At 55.2% G+C, this 16704-nt stretch overlaps 2 protein-coding genes across 6 annotated transcripts; both read left to right on the top strand.

Annotated features, from left to right (window-relative positions):
- The first annotated feature begins 2019 nt into the window (after positions 1-2019).
- RAB11FIP1 (RAB11 family interacting protein 1) lies at positions 2020-11440 on the top strand. Its single transcript, XM_027706348.1, has 6 exons — positions 2020-2075; positions 2710-3155; positions 3361-4168; positions 6907-7065; positions 8121-8226; positions 9193-11440. The coding sequence occupies exons 1-6, from the start codon at positions 2020-2022 to the stop codon at positions 9409-9411; spliced, it is 1794 nt and encodes a 597-aa protein (XP_027562149.1). The 3' UTR covers positions 9412-11440.
- Positions 11441-12059: 619 nt separating this feature from the next.
- Positions 12060-15154, top strand: BRF2 (BRF2, RNA polymerase III transcription initiation factor subunit). Of its 5 annotated transcripts, none has more exons than XM_027706357.1 (5): positions 12060-12213; positions 12698-12757; positions 13034-13355; positions 13814-14301; positions 14332-15154. In XM_027706357.1, the coding sequence occupies exons 1-5, from the start codon at positions 12060-12062 to the stop codon at positions 14769-14771; spliced, it is 1464 nt and encodes a 487-aa protein (XP_027562158.1). In that variant the 3' UTR covers positions 14772-15154. The 5 variants fall into 5 exon arrangements, with proteins under 5 accessions (XP_027562158.1, XP_027562161.1, XP_027562160.1 ...); XM_027706360.1 differs by having other exon boundaries at positions 13814-14400; positions 14506-15154; XM_027706359.1 differs by having other exon boundaries at positions 13814-14430; positions 14506-15154.
- Positions 15155-16704: the final 1550 nt, after the last annotated feature.

The raw sequence follows: 16704 nt of genomic DNA, 5'->3' as shown, positions 1-16704 counted from the left end.
GGGGCTTCTGTGTTCCACGGGAGCTGGGGAGAGGGATGAAAGGGGGACTCTGTGCCCCACAGGGTCCGGGGAGGAAGTTGAGGGGGCCCTCTCTGCTCCTCGAGGGTAAACCCCAGTTCCCCATGGGATGTCCCTGTTCCTCATGGCATGTGTGGGTCTGGGGGGGAACCCTTATGCCCCATAGGGGACTGGGATTCTCTTGGGGGACACACACGCCCCACGGGGACCCCTCAAGCCCCATGACTGCCCACGGGGTGACCCCTCGGGGCAGGGTCTCCCCCCAGTGTGGGTGAGCCCCCGATAGCTCCTGGAAGAGGCCAGGGACCCTGGGGAAATGTGGCCAGAGCTTTTCCAGGCAGTCCTGCCTGGTCCTTGGGTTTGATTTTTCACTATTTCTGTGTGTGTAGTGACACTGTACACAGGGAACAGCCGGGCTGGCTCCCGAAACCTGGTGTCCTCGGAATGCCGCCTCCCTGCAGCGGGGAACGAGCGCAGGCTCCGCCAAGCTCTTTATTTATTTTCCTTAATAAACACTTAGCACATGCCAGGGTGGATATTTCCACGGGCTGCCCTGGCTGCTGTCAGCAGGACACCGAGCCGGGGTCATTAATGCCCAGCTCCAGCTCTGTGTCACACTCGCTGCTTTGAACATAAACAGTGGGGCGGTGAAATCCAGGGGTGGTGCCCGGGAGGGTTTTACTGGGAGTCAGCAGCCTTGTAATGTGGCTGGTGAGTCACCTTCCTCCTCTGGCTCACCTGAGCAGGGCCAGGGGCTGCCGCCCCTTGTCAAGGCTTAATTAAGCCGCGGGTTCATTAAGGCTGTGTCAGGCACTGCTGTGTTTACACTGCAGAGCCCAGCGTGCCCTCGGTCAGCAGAGCCAGCGCCTCGGGCCCCCGGCGGGTGCCTTTGTGTCTGTCTGGGCAAAGGAAAATTGAGGGGGAGGAGAAAAGAAAACACGACTTCGGTGCTCCTGGGGAAATTTCCTGATATTTTCGGTCGTTTCCAGCCCTCAGTTTCCTGTTTGAGGCCTGTTTTGTCCTGGCTCCCACGGTGATGTGTGGCTGTGAAGGGCTGGTTTTATTTGGAGAGTAAATATGTGTTGATCTGCAGGTGCTCACGAACACGATAAACGCCATTAATGAGGGTTTTTTTGTGGTTTGGGGGGTTGTCAGTCTGTGATTTCCTTCCAGTGGGGCTGTGTTTGGTCGGGGCTGAGCTGCCTTTGCTGAACACGTCGTTTGCTCCCGGGCAGGGAGCACACGGGATCCATTGTGGCACCGAAGCCCTGCGAGCACAGGATGCTCCTAGAAACCACGGGTTTGGAACAAAAGTGCCCAGTGCTGGCTCACATTAAAGGCAAAGGATTTGTGATTCCCAGGCTGCAGCCTCAGGGACTGGGCAAAGCCTCAGTCTCTTGATAAAATCCCTTCCCTTGGTACCTTGTAACTCCAGGCTGGAGCATCTGACTGTAGCTCAAGAGTTCATTTAGAATTATAGAATCACAGAATGGTTTGGGTTGGAAGGGACCTTAAAGCTCACCCTGCCATGGGCAGGGACACCTTCCACTATCCCAGGGTGCTCCAAGCCCCATCCAACCTGGCCTTCCAGGGATGGGGCATCCACAGCTTCTCTGGGCAACCTGTGCCAGGGCCTCACCACCTTCACAGGGAAGAATTTCTTCTGTATATCCCTCTGAAGTGTAGCAGATTCCTGAATCCATCTCCTTCAGTAATCCTCATTACTTTTGAATTTTCTCTGGAGCAAATTGCCTTTTCCTGTTCTCTTTCTTGTTGCTTCCAGTGCACCTTCAGAGGTTGAAGTGCAAATTTGATGGCGAGGCACATTTGCATGCTCCGTTTCCTTCCATAATTTTCCTGTTCCATCTGGTGAGGAGCAAGAAAGCAGCGTTTTCCAGGCAGCCTTTCCCGTGGGTTCTGTGGAGTTGGGAATTCTGCGGCTCCAGCAACAGGCAAAACCACAGTGGTGTGCATGGCTGATAATTCTCTTTCCTGGCCCACATGTGGTTTGAGAGTCACTGCGTGGTGGTTGAGGGCGTGTGGATGGTGGGATTGTGGTTTGGGATGCCCTGAGCACTCACCCCACGGAGCTCGACGTTCTGGAGCCAGGTTTTGGGAAGGGATGTGGCTCTGTCTGAGCAATGTCCTTCCTGGTGCTCCCTGCTCAGTCACGAGCTGGGGGAGGTGGGTGGAAATCCCCAGCAGTCTGCAGGGCTGGGGTTGGCTCTCTCCTGCTGATTAGAGGTTCCTTGGCTTAAGAGGCATTAGGGAGCTGGAATGAGAGGTATGAGGGCGTGGGACGCGTGTGCAGCTCTTGGTGCCTCGTCTCGCTCTCGGCTCCCACTTCAAAGCTGTGGCCTCTGCAAGTGTCAGGAGGAGATATGAAAGGGCAGAGGAGAGTGGCTGAGCTGAAATACAGGAATTCCATATTGTGTTTCTGTTTTTCCTCCTTCTTTTTAACCCCTCCTGATCTGGGTTTCAAACCAAACCTCACTAATAACTTTCTGTTTACGATAAGGAATGTTTTCCTTGGCACCTGGGGCCGTGACTGTGACGTCCTCGTCAGATTAAAGGCTTTTCTTTTCCTACACTGGAGGCTGATTTGATTTTTCAAACATAAGCAGTCTCTGTGTTCTCAATTACCCGTGCCTTGGGAACTGGTTGGTAAAAGAAGTCTCCTTGTTGCTGCAGGTGGTACAAGCTTCGCTCCAAACCGGGGAAGAAGGAAAAGGAGAGGGGGGAGATCGAGGTGGACATCCAGTTCATGAGGAGCAGCATGACAGCCAGCATGTTTGACCTGTCCATGAAGGACAAGCCTCGCTCTCCCTTTGGGAAGCTCAAAGACAAGCTCAAGGGCAAGAGGAGCAGCGGCCTCTCGGACACGGCGTCGGCGATCGTTCCCAGCACCACCCACTCTCCTGCTGACAGCGAGGACGAGGCAGTCGAGAAGGAAAAGGAAAAGAAGAAATCCAAGTTCAAAGCGCTGTTCTCCAAACCTGGGCTGCAGAAGACCCTGTCCCAGTCCATGTCAGTCCTGCCCACGCAGCAGCCTGTCACCCAGAAGGTTCGGCTTCGGCCCAGCGACTTCCAGCCCCAGTGGGACGAGGAGGAGTCTGAGACCTCTCCGACCTCAGAACGTGAGTATTGGCACTCGCTGCACTGGTGAGCACAAAGCCTTTCTCCAAAGGGTTGTTTACACTTTCCACAGCACTAGTTAAACTCTTCTTTCTGAAAAAATCCATGGAAAGCCCCTCCTGGCACTGAGGTTGTCAGTAGCAAGTGCCAGAGGAAAGGTTTTTCTTGTATCTTGAATTTCTCCCTGTTTGATTTTTTTTTTCCCAGGAGCCCTTGGAAATGCCCCGGAAGAGAAGCCAGCTCCTTCTCCTCTGTTTAAATCTCGTAAAACAGCCCTTTTGGACAGCAGGCAGCTAACCCAAGGAACCAGTAACCACACCAAGAAGGAAGGGCTCTCTTTGTTCGGTGGCCTGAAATCCAAAAGCGATCCCGTTTCCAAGTCTAGCCTGTGCATCAACGGCACTCACGTTTATATGGAAGAGACCACGACGAAGGACAACACTCCAGCCTCCTCCCCCTCTCCTCTCAACTTCAGGAGGAAGCAGCTCTTCGCTTCGGAGGAGAACCTGTCCTCCAGGTCCAGCAAACCACCCGAAGAGACAGGAAGAACCTCTCCTAGCCAGGCTTTCTCTGGGCCCACGTCCTTGGAGACCTTCAAATCCATGACTCTGCCGTCGTACAAACTGCTGAGCAGTGAGGAGCACCTGGACACCAGCGTTCCCCCGAGCACCGAGGCTGTGAGGGAGCCCAAAAAACCAGACCACAAAAAGTCTGCCTTGCTCTCCCTGGTCACCGGGAAGAAGGAGGTGGGGAAGATGGGAGATGCTGAGAATATTCCCGACAGGACCCTGCAGAGTGAGGAGAACAGAATTCCAGAAGAGAACAGTGAAGAGGAGGCCAAATGTCTTGAACCCCCAGCAGAGCTGGGCAGAGGGGACCCATCAGGAGACACTCAGAGCACAGAAGACACCTTTGCAGACAAGCGGCCGCTCGGCCCTGGTGAGGAGGAACAGAAACCCGAAAAAGCTGCTGCCCCAGCCAAGACCAAAGCTGTGAGGCCCACAGTGAAGCCCAGGTGAGTCCCAGCTGCTGGTGGGAATTGGGATGGGCAGTGGTGGTGGCAGGGTGGTGGCGTGGGCTGTGTCCTGCCACACCTGGGCTCTGGAGCACCCGCGGGATTTACGCTTTGGTGGCCAATTGGGTGCTTTGGTGGCCAATAACTCCCAGGCTCTTTCTGGGTACAAAGAAAAGATGGCTATAGGAATGCTCCTTGTAAGTGATGCCAGAGCAGTGGTTCTCTGAGTGCAGCCACCTGTGTAGGTACTGCAGGGGTGATTTTTCTCACTGGATCTCCTGCAAAAACTAACTCTGCCTGAGCTGTGCGACTGGAACCTCCCCGGGGTCAGAAATGCCTGTTCTAACATCTGTGGTTTCCTCTTCTCTACTTGGCTGTGGTCTTCCAAAGGTTAATCTTGGAGCCCTTCTGCTTTTGGCATCATTCACAGCAACACAAAGGGATTTTGTGTGGGTTTGTACACCAAGGCTTTTTCGGAAATTCTGCTCCTCTATCCTTCACACACAGATATATATAAATTGTGTGTGTCTGGGGTTTTATATATATCTGTAGGTATGCCCTACTAATAAGGCTGTGGTTTGTGTGTATCCCTAACTCCTCATTTTCAGTGCTTCTCGTGTTTAAATTTCTTGCCTATGAAGTGTTTTATGTACTAATAAACCTGCTTGGGGTGCAAAGAGATGGTGCTTAAAGCAACAAAAACAAGCTCTGCAGCAGAAGAGTTCTGACATAAATGACATAAAATCCTTTGTAAAGATGCAGTGAAGGATATAAAGTCTCTCAGACAGGCTCTGAGGTCTCTTGCAAATATAATTCATCCCCAGTAGCAGGAGGTGATGGAGGCTGGTGCTAAAGCTTGTCTGTTCCTGCCTCGTGTTGCATCTGCAAGTGACATGCGAGTTTTTTGTCCCTTTTTGCAGACTGGGCCTGTCTCCAGAGGAGGAACCCAAAGCCACGCTTCCTACTCTTGCACCTGACCCCCTCCCTGCTTTTCTTTCTGTGCACCGTATCAGCAGTGCCAATAATCCTTTTGTTTCTAAAACGGGGCAGAAAGTCCAAGTGCCAGACTCCGAAAACATCACCAGTTCTTCTGCCTCTCTCACTTCTCCTGCTTTTGCTGCAGAGCTTTGGAATGGCAAGAACCCCTTTGCTCCCGAGTGGGACAGGGCATCCACAGCCCTGCATCCCGACGGGATTGCCCCTTTCCCTTCATCCCATCATCTTCCAGCCTCTGTTCCCAAAGCACCTCCTCCTGGGCAGGTCTCTGCCAGGGGTAATAATCCCTTTGCTGCTGACTGGGGGCAGGGTGCTGAGAGCTCTGCTGCAGGGGCTCCCCGGGGTCTCTCTCTCCCTCCTGCACCTTCCCTCCCCTCTGGTTGTCACTTCAATGACAATAATCCCTTCGTGTCCAAGCGTGGGGGGCAGGCAGGTGTGCCAGGTTTCCAAAGTGTCACTGGTTCTTCCCCTTCCTGCCTCCCTGGTGGTGAGGACTGTTCCTCAGCAGGACACCCTGGTCACGGTGCTTCAGGGGGCTCTGCAGATGTGGCTGTAACTAGTGATGTCACAGCTGTGCCAGACCCTCTTGGCACCTTGTCTGATCCCCCTTCTGACCCTCCTGGGCTGGCTCAGAAGCAGCACTGCGATTCTCCCCAGCTTCACCCCGAGGATCCTTTGGAAAGCTGTCAGCTGGGCGATGGGAAATCCGTGTCCTTTGTCCTGGGTGGATCACAGGGTGTTACAGCAGGTGGTGGAGGTTTGAGTGGGCAGGAAGGTGGAGAGCAGTGCTCTGATTCCACTGGAAGGTTGGGTCCAGGGGCAGCAGGGGGGCGAGCAGGGTTTGGTGGGGAGCTGGGAGCAGGGCACTGCCCATCAGCAGCCCTGGGAGCCTGCTCGGTGTCCCCTCGGGAAGCAGATGCAGAGAGGGATGGCAGTGAGGTCCTTGTCCCACCAGAGCCAGCCCCACGGAGGGCTGTGGCACTGAGGAAGGGCCCACTGGTTTCCCAGGCTGAGTTAGATGCTCCTTCTTCAGGTGATGATGTAAAATCCACGCCTGGGCTCCTGTTACCTGCTGGTGAAGCCTCAGCTGCTCATGGGTGCCTCCCCCAAAGTGGCTCCTCAGAGACTGTCCCTCCTCCAGTGACACCTGGAGGTGACAGGCCTTTAAAAAATGAAGGTGATGACGATTTATCTGCTGGTCTCACGAGTCTCAGGGCTGCCATTCCCGTTCCTGCAGACCGTGGCTCCAAAGTGGCCAGTTTGCCAGTGATCCTGGAGGGAGGCTCTGATGATGAGCTGCTGGGGGACTGCCAGGAGAGCCGTGGGCTCACTGCAGGTGATGAAGGGGTTTCAGGGCCTGGAGAGCAGCCCCAAGGTCTGGCACCTTTGCAGGGAGAGCTCTCTGAGAGCTCAGCTGCAGCCCCCACGACCCTGGCTGCTCTGGGAGGAGGAGGAGGAGGAGGAGATGTTCCTGGTGCTTGTAAGCCAGGCAGATCACCCGTGCTGCCTGCTGGAATGGGTGCTCCCAGGGTCACTATCCAGGGAACTGACTCAGGCTTAGGTGTGACGTCTCATTCCGGGGAGTGCAACAGTCACTTTGAGAAACAGGAGCTGGAAACCAGTGCGGGTGTTGAGGAGCCTGCAGAGCGTGACCTCTCTGAGCCTTCTGCTTCCTCTTCCTCCCTCTTGAGTCCTTGCCACCCCTCCTCTTCCTCTCACTCCCTTCTCTCTGACACCCCAAGTCGTAGAGCAGAGTCTCCGAAAAAGCCAACAGCCGAGGGCTTCGCAGATAAAGCGGGAAATTCGGGCAAGAAGAAGCTTCTCCAGGCACGGGTTTCACCCTCCGAAACGTTCCCTAAGCAAACCCTGCGGGGTGGTGAAACCGTGTCTCCCAAGCACAGGTGAGACCACGTGGGGGTCCCAGCAGGTATCTCTGTGTAGGTGTGAGCTGGGCTTTTGCTTCCAGACCTGTCCCTCCAGCTGCTGGATCTGCTGCTGCTCTTTGCAGGGACTTGGCATCAGGCAGCCCTGGCTTCCTCTGGGGCCTGGATTTGTCAGGGCCTGGGTGCTGTGGAGTCTGTTGCTGGCTCCAGAAGGATCTGTGCAGCTCCTGAGGGTGCCCAGAGGGGACCAGCCACTCATCACAGCTCTCAGGGAAACCATTAGGGAAAGTACAGCAGGTGAATAGGGTCATTTCATCCAATTGGGGGAATGGACTGCAATTGGGCCCTTTTCAGACGTGGGAGAATGGTCACCCTGATGAACCACAATGCTTCATTTCCTGGCTGAATGGGGCTCCTCAGGGTGATCACAGCAAGTGGTGCAGCTCCTGCTGTGCCCCCTGACCTGTCAGCCGTGGGGGCTTCACCTGCCTGGGGTCTGGGACACCTCTGGGCCAGCACTGGCTGAGACAGAAGTAAAATTTGCTTCCTGTGTCAAAACTGGTGATAGAAATCTTGCCCAGGCACGTAACGACAGCACTTCTTGGCAGCTCGTGGTGTCAGCTCAGGTTGGAAAAGGCCTAACACGCTTGTCCCAGCATAGTGGAAGTATTTGATTATGTTGCAAGAACCACAAATATGTTCTGGTGAGGAAGGTCAGGCTGAAATAGCAGTGCCTGAGATCAGAGAAGCTGCCCTGTGTTCTGCCTCCTCGTGTAGCCCATCCTGGCTTTCCTTCCATGACACACTCGGGATGTATTTCCCTTCCTGCTGCTCCTGCTTTATCTCCAATGCCTTAAGTCAGTGAAGATCATAGAGAACTGGAGAATACCTACAAAATCCCTATAGCTTAGAAATGCCTTGTCTGCTGAAGCTGAACCTTTTCTCTCAGGAGACAGAGAAGGGTAGGAATCTTCCCCAACTTCCTGCTGTATTTGTTTTGAGTCAGGAGATCTGTGTCATGCTGGTGTTACATGTCCTGCCTAAACAACAGAAACCCTTTTTTCCTGTTGCAGACTCCATCCTGTGAAGCCAATGAATGCCATGGCAGACAAGTCTCAGAGTAAAAACCTGAATGTCATCGGCACCATGAACGAAAAACTGCTGGAAATGAGTGTGAAGGTATGGAGGGAAGTGGCACTGTCACTGCTTAAGCTTTGGTTTGATTGAGGAGTTTGTGTATTCCAGATAATTGGCCTGGGCTCACATCTCATGTCCTGGGCAGAAAAAGAACCCTGGTTATTAGACTGTATTGGGTGTGAACTTGCCTTTGGTCAGCCCCCAGAGGTGGGGACAGTCTTTAAATATTTTATTCTCTTGCAAACCGATCTAGAGTAGAGTTGATCTGAACAGCTGGGAGCATTCCTGGGTCAGCAGGGAAAACCCTGGGCCCTGTTATTGTCTCTGAGGGTATTTTGGGGAACATGAGAAGTTAGAACTGAAATAACAGCAGTGCCTCCTTCTGGTGTGAGGGGAGAGGATGTGAATGAAGTGATTCAGACTGACACACTGCTGTTCTGAGCGAGTCAAAAACTTGTTGTGGTGCTCTTGATTCCATTTAAATTGTGTGTGAGGCACCATGGGAGCCTGTTGTGCTCACATTCCCTGCCTGGGCAGTGTTCTGGGAGCTGGAGGAGTTGGCAGGAGCTGCCCAGTACCTGCCAAGTTGCTTGAGCATCAAAAACAGACTTTTCAGAGAAATAGGAGGAAACACCAAAGGCCTGGAGGGGTGTTTCTTGCTGTTTAAGCTGAATTTGCCTTTCCCAGTCTCTGGTTTGTTTAAGCAACAGCTGTCCCAGTGCTCGTCTGTAAACGGTGGTGGTGGGCAGGGCATGGCTGTAACTTCCACACATCCATGACATTCCTTATTCCTCCAGCACAAACTGCAGCAGGGTTGAGTTACAGAACTGACATCATGCAGGGGCTTGATGCTTTTTGAAAGGTGTGGAGCACAGAGCAGCTGTGGCTCTGCCAGTGCCATCTGTAAACTCCTTTGCCGGTGCTTTGAATTCCCCAGGCCGGTCCCGGGCACGTTCTGTTGCTGGTTTGGAATGCCTGGACTGACCCTGCCTTCCTTCTCTCCCCAAGAAATACGAGCCCTCAGACCCTGCCTACGCCTATGCCCAGCTGACACACGACGAGCTGATCCAGCTGGTGCTGAAGCAGAAGGACACGATCACCAGGAAGGACGTCCAGGTGCGGGAGCTCGAGGACTACATCGACAACCTGCTCGTCAGGGTCATGGAAGAAACCCCCAACATCCTCCGCGTTTCCATGTCTGGGAACAAAAAAGCTGGGAAGATGTGAAGGGTCTGGGAGTGCTGGAGAAGAAGGGCTGAGCTCCCACTGGAGGAGTGTGAGGAGCCGGTTGTGCCGCCCCTGGAAAATGACCTTTTTCCTGTTTCTGCCTTGAGCAACTCTCGGGTTGATTAGTAGTTCCATCAGCTCTCGTAATGGAGTCACCTTATCATATTTATTATTTGTTTTCTTCCCATTGTCTGGGAAGATCAGGCATTAATCCAAAGGCTGGTAGTGATGGAAGGGAGGAGGGTTTTTGATGTGTTTTGCTTCCCAGCAAGGCACTGATGATCCTTTAGGAAGATTGGTTTTTTTAATGGTTTTGTTTTGTAGCAGCTCTGATAGATCAGTTACTCTTCTTTCCATATCTGAAGTTGTAGTGCAATATGGAGCCTTGTACAGTAGAGCTTGAAGATTTGATTGTTTTTAAAATAATAATTAACTACACTGGAGAAGTCCAAAGATGCCCCAGCTTCAGACCTGGGCTGTAATTTAAAAGGAATTAATGCCCTGAAAGTTGAAGCTAAGTTAAAAGATTAGAAAGGAAGAAGCAAATCTCAGTTCAAGTGGATGTTGTTCCAAAGAGCTCTCCAAGGGGAGCTTTGCAGGATTTTTGGTGTAGGAGACGTTGATGTTCACGGTCCGTCTCTACCATAGGAATGGCAGCAACGGGTTTGGACCAAAGGTACTTTGCTGCTCAGAGGGGGAGGAATCCTGTGGAGCTGAGGGGTGGTGGTTTTGCTGGACAATCAGTGGAGACAGGGATGTTCTCCTCCCCACCCCACAGCAGGAGCAGCTCAGTGCTGCTGAGCAGCCACCACAACCTCTTCCTCCTCCTCCTCTTCCTCTGAAAACTAAATGTGACTTTTTTTTTTTTAAGCGAGCTCTTGTCAAAGATCAAAAAAAGAAAAAAGAAAGATCAGATGCCTCTTTGCCCCTCTGGGATTTACCAGCGCTGGGAGGGTCCATAAAGGGCTTAGAAGGAAGTTGGAATACAGAGTGGGGAGCAGAGGACCAAAGCTTCATGAGGACCAAAGCTTAAAAGCTTTCCAACCTTAATTCTGTGGAAGTAAACACTCCCACCTTTGGAAGTCGTTGGGTTATTGGCTCTCACCCCTGGCTCAGGGGTGAGTTTCTAACTCACTTTTTCTACAGCAAAGCACTTTACTGAGGGACTGGACCAGCTGGCTGGACTCTCACCCTGTGAGCAGTCTGCCTACAATTGTCAGGAACCACTGGAGATCTCAAATACTGTATTTTTGTAGCAAAGAGCAGTTTAATATATTTGCCTGGAGATGTAAACATTTATTAGGAAAATCAAAAAAAATACTGTTAATGACATTTTCATTCCTCTAAACTGACCTACTACCAAAGTCTGGAGCTTCTCTGGCAGAGCTGCCCCTTAGGGGGAGCTCGACCTGAAACAAGCCTTAAGTTCAAGAGTCTTCCAAGACTTCAGGTACTTCTTTTTCCTCATTTTAGTGTTATTTGAGCAGTGTCTGCAGCGAGGGGGGTTCTCTCTGTTCTCCTGTACCCCCTGCTATGAATGAAGGGTCCCAGACGCAGGCAGGAGTGGTTTAATCCTGAGTGGTGCTGGTTGGCCTTGCTGAAACTGCTGCTGCTTCTTGTGCCTTCTTGAGGGAGGAAAGATGAAGGATTGATTTGTTTCCTCCTTGTGCCTCGGTGGATCTCTGGAAAAGAGGATCCTGTACCTCACTGACAGATTTGGATTTTAGACTTTTATTCCTCAGCTTTTCTGATCTGGGTCACAAAGGAGAACCGTTTGTGCCTTGGACCTCGTTTTTATTGACAACACTTCTTAAAACCTTCCTTTGGTGTGAGGGGACTGACATTTTATTTCCTTTAAGGGCCTTAAGAATCAAATATGTTGTTTTATTATTATTGAAGGATCTGAATGTATTTCCCCCCCCCCCCCCGTTTGTACTCTCTGCTTTTTAGCCCAGGTACTGTTTTGTTTTTAAACACCTTTTTGGTTTTCATGGAACACTAAAAATAAAAAAAAAAACACCTTAAACCCGCCGTTCCGGGTACCTGTTCCCAGCTGTTGTCTTTAAGCATTATAAACACATTATGAAAAGAGCAGATTCAGAAGGGCCTCGTCCTCCCCTTGTGACCGGCTCTGCTCATCCTCCAGGTATTTCGGGGCAGGTTTCGTTCCGTGCAGGAAGAAGCTCCAGGCAAATAGGGTGGGGAAACCTGATGGACGGGCTCGCCCGCACCTGCAGGGCCGAGAGTTCCCGCGGGGCAAAACCCCAATGACCGCGTGAGAGGCGAGATGTCCCCGCTCCCCGGCGGCAACCACGGCCCCGGACTGCGGCGGGGCTGGAAGGAGCGGGAATTGAGGAAATCAGCTTAGAGCCTCAACCCGCAGCCCTGAGCGCTGTTATCGCCCCGAGCGACCCGCGGGGAAGGCGCGGATGGTCCATCCGAGCATCCCGGAGGAGCCGCCGCCTCCTCCTCCTGCCCCGCGGGCGGCGGAACGCGCGGCGCCGGAACGCGGCGGCCCGGCCCGGCGGGCGGGGGGGGGCGACGCACCGCGGGCTGCGCCGCTATTGGTGGGTCGCGGCCGGGCCGCGCCGCCATTGGCTGTCGGCGGCGCTCCCCCTCCCCGCGGTCCGGCGGAGGCCATGGCGGCCATGGCGGCGCGGGGCCGCTGCCCCGAGTGCGGCTCGGCCGCGCTGGTGGAGGACGCGCTGTACGCGCAGCAGCAGCTGGTCTGCGCCGCCTGCGGCTGCGTCCTGGCCGAGGGGCTGCTCACCACCACCTACAGCGACGAGGAGCATCTGCGGGGTGCGGAGCGCGCTCGGGCCCCGCTGACCTTCTCCCCGGTGTCTCCCCCCCGCCCCTGTCCCTCCCGGCGGTCTCCCGGTGTCGGCGGGGCCGTGCCGGGTCACACCGGCCGGTCCCCCCCTCCCTCCGTCGCCCACAGCATTTCCCTGCCGGGGTTTGGGCTGGGAGCCGCTGATGAGCCGCTCCTGGGCGTTTAAATCTCTTATAAGGGGTTTACGGTGTGGATTCCTTATTATTAATGAAAAAGGCTGTCGAAATCTCGTTTAAATCTCTTAGAAGAGCTTTAAGTGCAGTGGGCCGTTGGCTGGGTCCGTGTGTGGGGAATCCCCGGCCCTGGGGGGATCCCACCCCTCTCCCACCTGAGCTGCTCTGTCCTTTCTGATCGTCGGAATCCAGCCCCGTGGGGTCCCGGTTGCCCCAAATCCTAACGACACTGTCCCCCTGGGATCACTGCAGGGCTGTCTGACCTAACCCTGTTTTCCAGAGGTGGCCTATTCCCAGAGCACTGGGCAGAAGGAGCGGCTGAGCCGCTGCCTGCAGCGAGGTAAGAGCGTTTCTCCCCCACCCCGAGCCTCCCTGGCTGCTGCTCCAGCTTGTTTAGCATGTTTATAATTCTTAAAAAAAATGGTGAGACCCTTTGGAGCTGGTGGCAGAGCCTGGATGAGGCAGCTGGTGCTGCACCCAGCCAGCTCTGAGGGACGGGGAGGTGCAGGAACCGGCTGCTCTGGCACCCGTGCCCGGGCTGGGTGAGCTCTGCCTGCTCCAGAACCCTGAGGAGAAGCTGCCTGATCCCACCTCTGAGGGCAACATCTCCCCGCAGGGATCCGGCGGGTCCAGGACCTGTGCAAAGTCCTGCAGCTCCCGGCGGTGTTTGAGAAGACGGCCGTGTCCTACTTCCAGAGGGCCCTGCAGCTCCCTGCCTTCCACCTGGTCAGCCTGGAGAAGAAGGAGCTGCTGGGGGGCTGCTGCGTGTTCGTGACGTGCCGCCAGCACAACTGGCCCCTGACCATGGGCACCATCTGCTCCCTCCTCTACGCCAAGCAGGACCTGTTTGCCGGAGTCTTCCTGAGCCTGCAAAAGGAGCTGGGGCTCTCTGTGCCCGCCCTGAGCCTGGCAGACCTGGTGAAGACACACCTGAGCAGGTAACGGGGCCCCTTCCAGGGGGCACAGACCGGGGTGAGCTGTGTGACACAGAGGTGTGGCTTTTGTGCCTCCCTTGTCACGCCTGGGCTGGGATTTTCTCATTTCCTCAGTTTGGAGAGGTGCTCAGGGAGGTACTATGAGTTCCAGAATCATGGAATCATTGAGGTTGGAAAAGACCTTCCAGGGTCATCGAGTCCAACCTGTGCCCCATCCCCACCTTGTCCCCCAGCCCAGAGCACTGAGTGCCACATCCAGTCCTTCCTTGGACACCTGCAGGGGTGGTGACTCCACCACCTCCCTGGGCAACCCCTTCCGATGTTTTAACAATTCTTCCCATGAAGAAATCCCTCCTGGTGTCCACGAGCAGCAGCCCCTGGCCGGGGCAGGGTGTGTTTGTCCCAGAGGGCCTCCCTGCAGCCACATCTCCCGGGTGACCGAGGCTTCCCTGCTCCCGCAGCTTCCGGCTGTTCCAGCCCTCGGCCGACGTCCCTGCCCCATTCCTGGAGGACAAGGAGAAGCTGGTGGCCCGGACCATGGGCATTGTGGAGCTGGCCAGCGAGACGTGGCTGGTGACGGGCCGGCACCCCGTGCCCGTGGTCACGGCCGCGGCGTTCCTGGCGTGGCAGTCGCTGCAGCCCCGCGCCCGCCTCTCCTGCCCCCTGGCACGGTTCTGCAGGGTGGCAGGGGTGGATCTGCCTCCCCCCGCCCAGCTGAGGCTGAAGGAACTGCTGGAGATCCTGCTGGGAATGGCCTCCCAGCTGGCCTGGCTGCGCGGCTTCCGCCTGGACAAGAAGACTGTGGTGAAGCACGTGGGGGACCTGCTGCAGCACCGGGTGTTCCTGCTGAAAAACGCCTTCTGCCAGGAGGGTGGGGAGGAGCAGCAGTGTGGTGCGGCCTCAGGCCAGGGCTCCACAGGCCAGGGATCACCAGGTGAGGGCACCCCAGGCCAGCACTCCCTGGATAAGGATGCTCCAGGCCAGCACTCCCTGGATAAGGATGCTCCAGGCCAGGACTCCCTGGAAAAGGGCTCCCCAGGCCAGGACTCCCTGGATAAGGATGCTCCAGGCCAGGACTCCCTGGATAAGGATGCCCCAGGCCAGGACTCCCTGGATAAGGGGTCCGCAGGCCAGGACTCCCTGGATAAGGGCGCCCCAGGCCAGGACTCGCTGGGCCAGGGCTCTCCCAGCTCTCCTCTGGTGGCACAGGAGAAGGGCTGTCCCTTGCCAGGGAAATTCCCGAGGCCCCTGCTCCCACCCTGCCTCATCCATCCCAGGAAGAAGCTGCGTTCGGCAGCTCCCAGCGCTCCGGACCCGGCTGTCACCGGCGATGAGCCCATCTCTGACAGCGAGATCGAGCAGTACCTGCGGAGCCCCGAGGAGATCCGGGCCTTCAGGAAGGCCAAGGACTGGTCCTGAAGGCAGTTGTGGCCCAGAGGATGGTCCAGAGACAGTTTTGGGACCAAAAGTGTGAAACCTGCCAGGGACAGAGCGGTTGTGCTGCGGGACAGTCGCCTGGGACACGGGGTTGTGGGGATGGGGCCTCCTTTGTGTTCTGGACCAAAATGGGGCTTTTTGTAGAGTGACTGCTTTGGGTCGTGTTAACATTTCTGATAGAAATAAATGGAAGTGCAGGTGCCAGGTTTTCCAGGGCAGCCTCACCTTCCAATTCTAATCCTTCAGCTGAGTTTGTGAGGGTCAAAACCACCCCCAGGGCCGGGCTGTACTGAACAGGAAGTCTGAGAGAAATAACAGTGGGTCTTGGCAGATTGGCAAGTCTTTAATATATTAAACAAAACATATCTGCTAGAAACATTCTATTCATATAAAAATGCAAAAAGACCCCTTTAAAGACATTTCTTTGGCATATTTCCCCTCCCTCCCCCCCGGATATTGCAGGAAGCTCTGTTGATATGTCGTTCGCTTGTAAACAGACAAAACAAAGTGTAATTAAGAATACGAAGCTTTTTCTCTAATACTGTCACAGTGCAGCAAAGCGATAGAACCACGGGGCATCAGCCAGGCTGGGGGGGCTGCGGGAGCCACAGCAAGGGTTTAAATTGTGTTAAATACCAGGGACAATGAAATTTTTAAGCATCTAAGCCGGGCAGAGAAGCCGAGGCAGGCGGGGAAGCGGCAGGTTAAGCCCAGGGGTGCCCCAGCCCTGCGGGTTGAGGGGTTTTGAGGTGAGACCAAGCCCCACTAAGTGCTTTTTCCTCCCCTGGCTCGTGGCCCCCGCCGGCCCCACGACCCCTCGGAGGTAGCTGTGTAATAAAACTCATTTGCACGCAGGGGAAGCTGAGGCAGGGGAGGCTGGAAAGGGCAGAGGTGGCACCAGACTCCCGTCCTGCATTGCTGCAGCCCTCCCTGGGGCCTGGCTGTTTTACCTGCCTGCTGGGAAAAAGGGGGGGACTTGTTTTTCAATGGGAACAGTAAGTGCTTATCCAGGTTCCAGCCCTTTGACTGCATCGTGGGAACTGTCTGAGGAAGGTCCCTAATTCCTTGGCATTGTTATCCTGCATTCCCAGGAATGGTCCCTGCTCCCCAGGGAGGTTTCTCTGCCTTCCTAAGAGCAAACCCGACTATTTTCTGCTCTGGGTTTGTCACACATCTTGGTTCTTTGGTGCTTTGGTGCAGAGGGTCAGTCCCGGCTCCACCAGCCCACCCCACTGCATGGCTTGTGCCTCCGAGGGCCTGGGAGCCCTTCCTGGCCGTGACTTTAGTGTCTGGCATTAAAGCAGTGCAGACAATCGAGGTGATCCTCACCTTGGAGCTGAGGCTCCTCTTACCTTGTGCTTGGGTTTGCAGTATGGCTTTGGCACCGCCCAACCGCCGGGGCTGAACACCAGATAAAACCACTCCAGAGGGAGCAGCTGCTCTCCAGCAGCCGCCTGCTCAGGCTGGGGCTGCGGTGTCTGGACGTGAAGGGCACTTGGGGTGGTCCCTCAGCGGGAATATTGCAGTCGTGGCACGAGCGGGCCCTGGCCCAGTGCCCACCCCCTCCCGGGGAACGCGGGTGGGGAGCGAGGCCCTCGCGCCACTTACGGCACTGTCTATACATATATATATACATTCAATAATATAGCTTTGAAAAATAGACATTTCCTCTGTATAATATAAAATAGCATTTAGGATCAGTCTCGAGCGACACGCCGGAGTGATTAAAGCACAGTCGCAGTTCCTGCAAGGATTGCCTGGAGCCCCCACCCGGCACCACCGCGGGAAGCTCGGAGCCTCCTCGGGGCGGGGGGGGGACAGGTGGGGTCACCTGGGGTCACTGGAGCCCCCCGGCTGTGCCGCCCGTCCCTGCTAGTGCACGTGGTGATTCCCGCAGAGCAGCTCCCGGAGGAGA

Source organism: Neopelma chrysocephalum, unplaced genomic scaffold (genome assembly GCF_003984885.1).
Source record: "Neopelma chrysocephalum unplaced genomic scaffold, ASM398488v2 Primary Assembly neopelma1_367, whole genome shotgun sequence".
In the NCBI taxonomy this organism is placed as follows: domain Eukaryota; kingdom Metazoa; phylum Chordata; class Aves; order Passeriformes; family Pipridae; genus Neopelma; species Neopelma chrysocephalum.
Note: the sequence above shows the minus strand (reverse complement) of the source record. Positions and strands in the feature narration are given on the sequence as shown.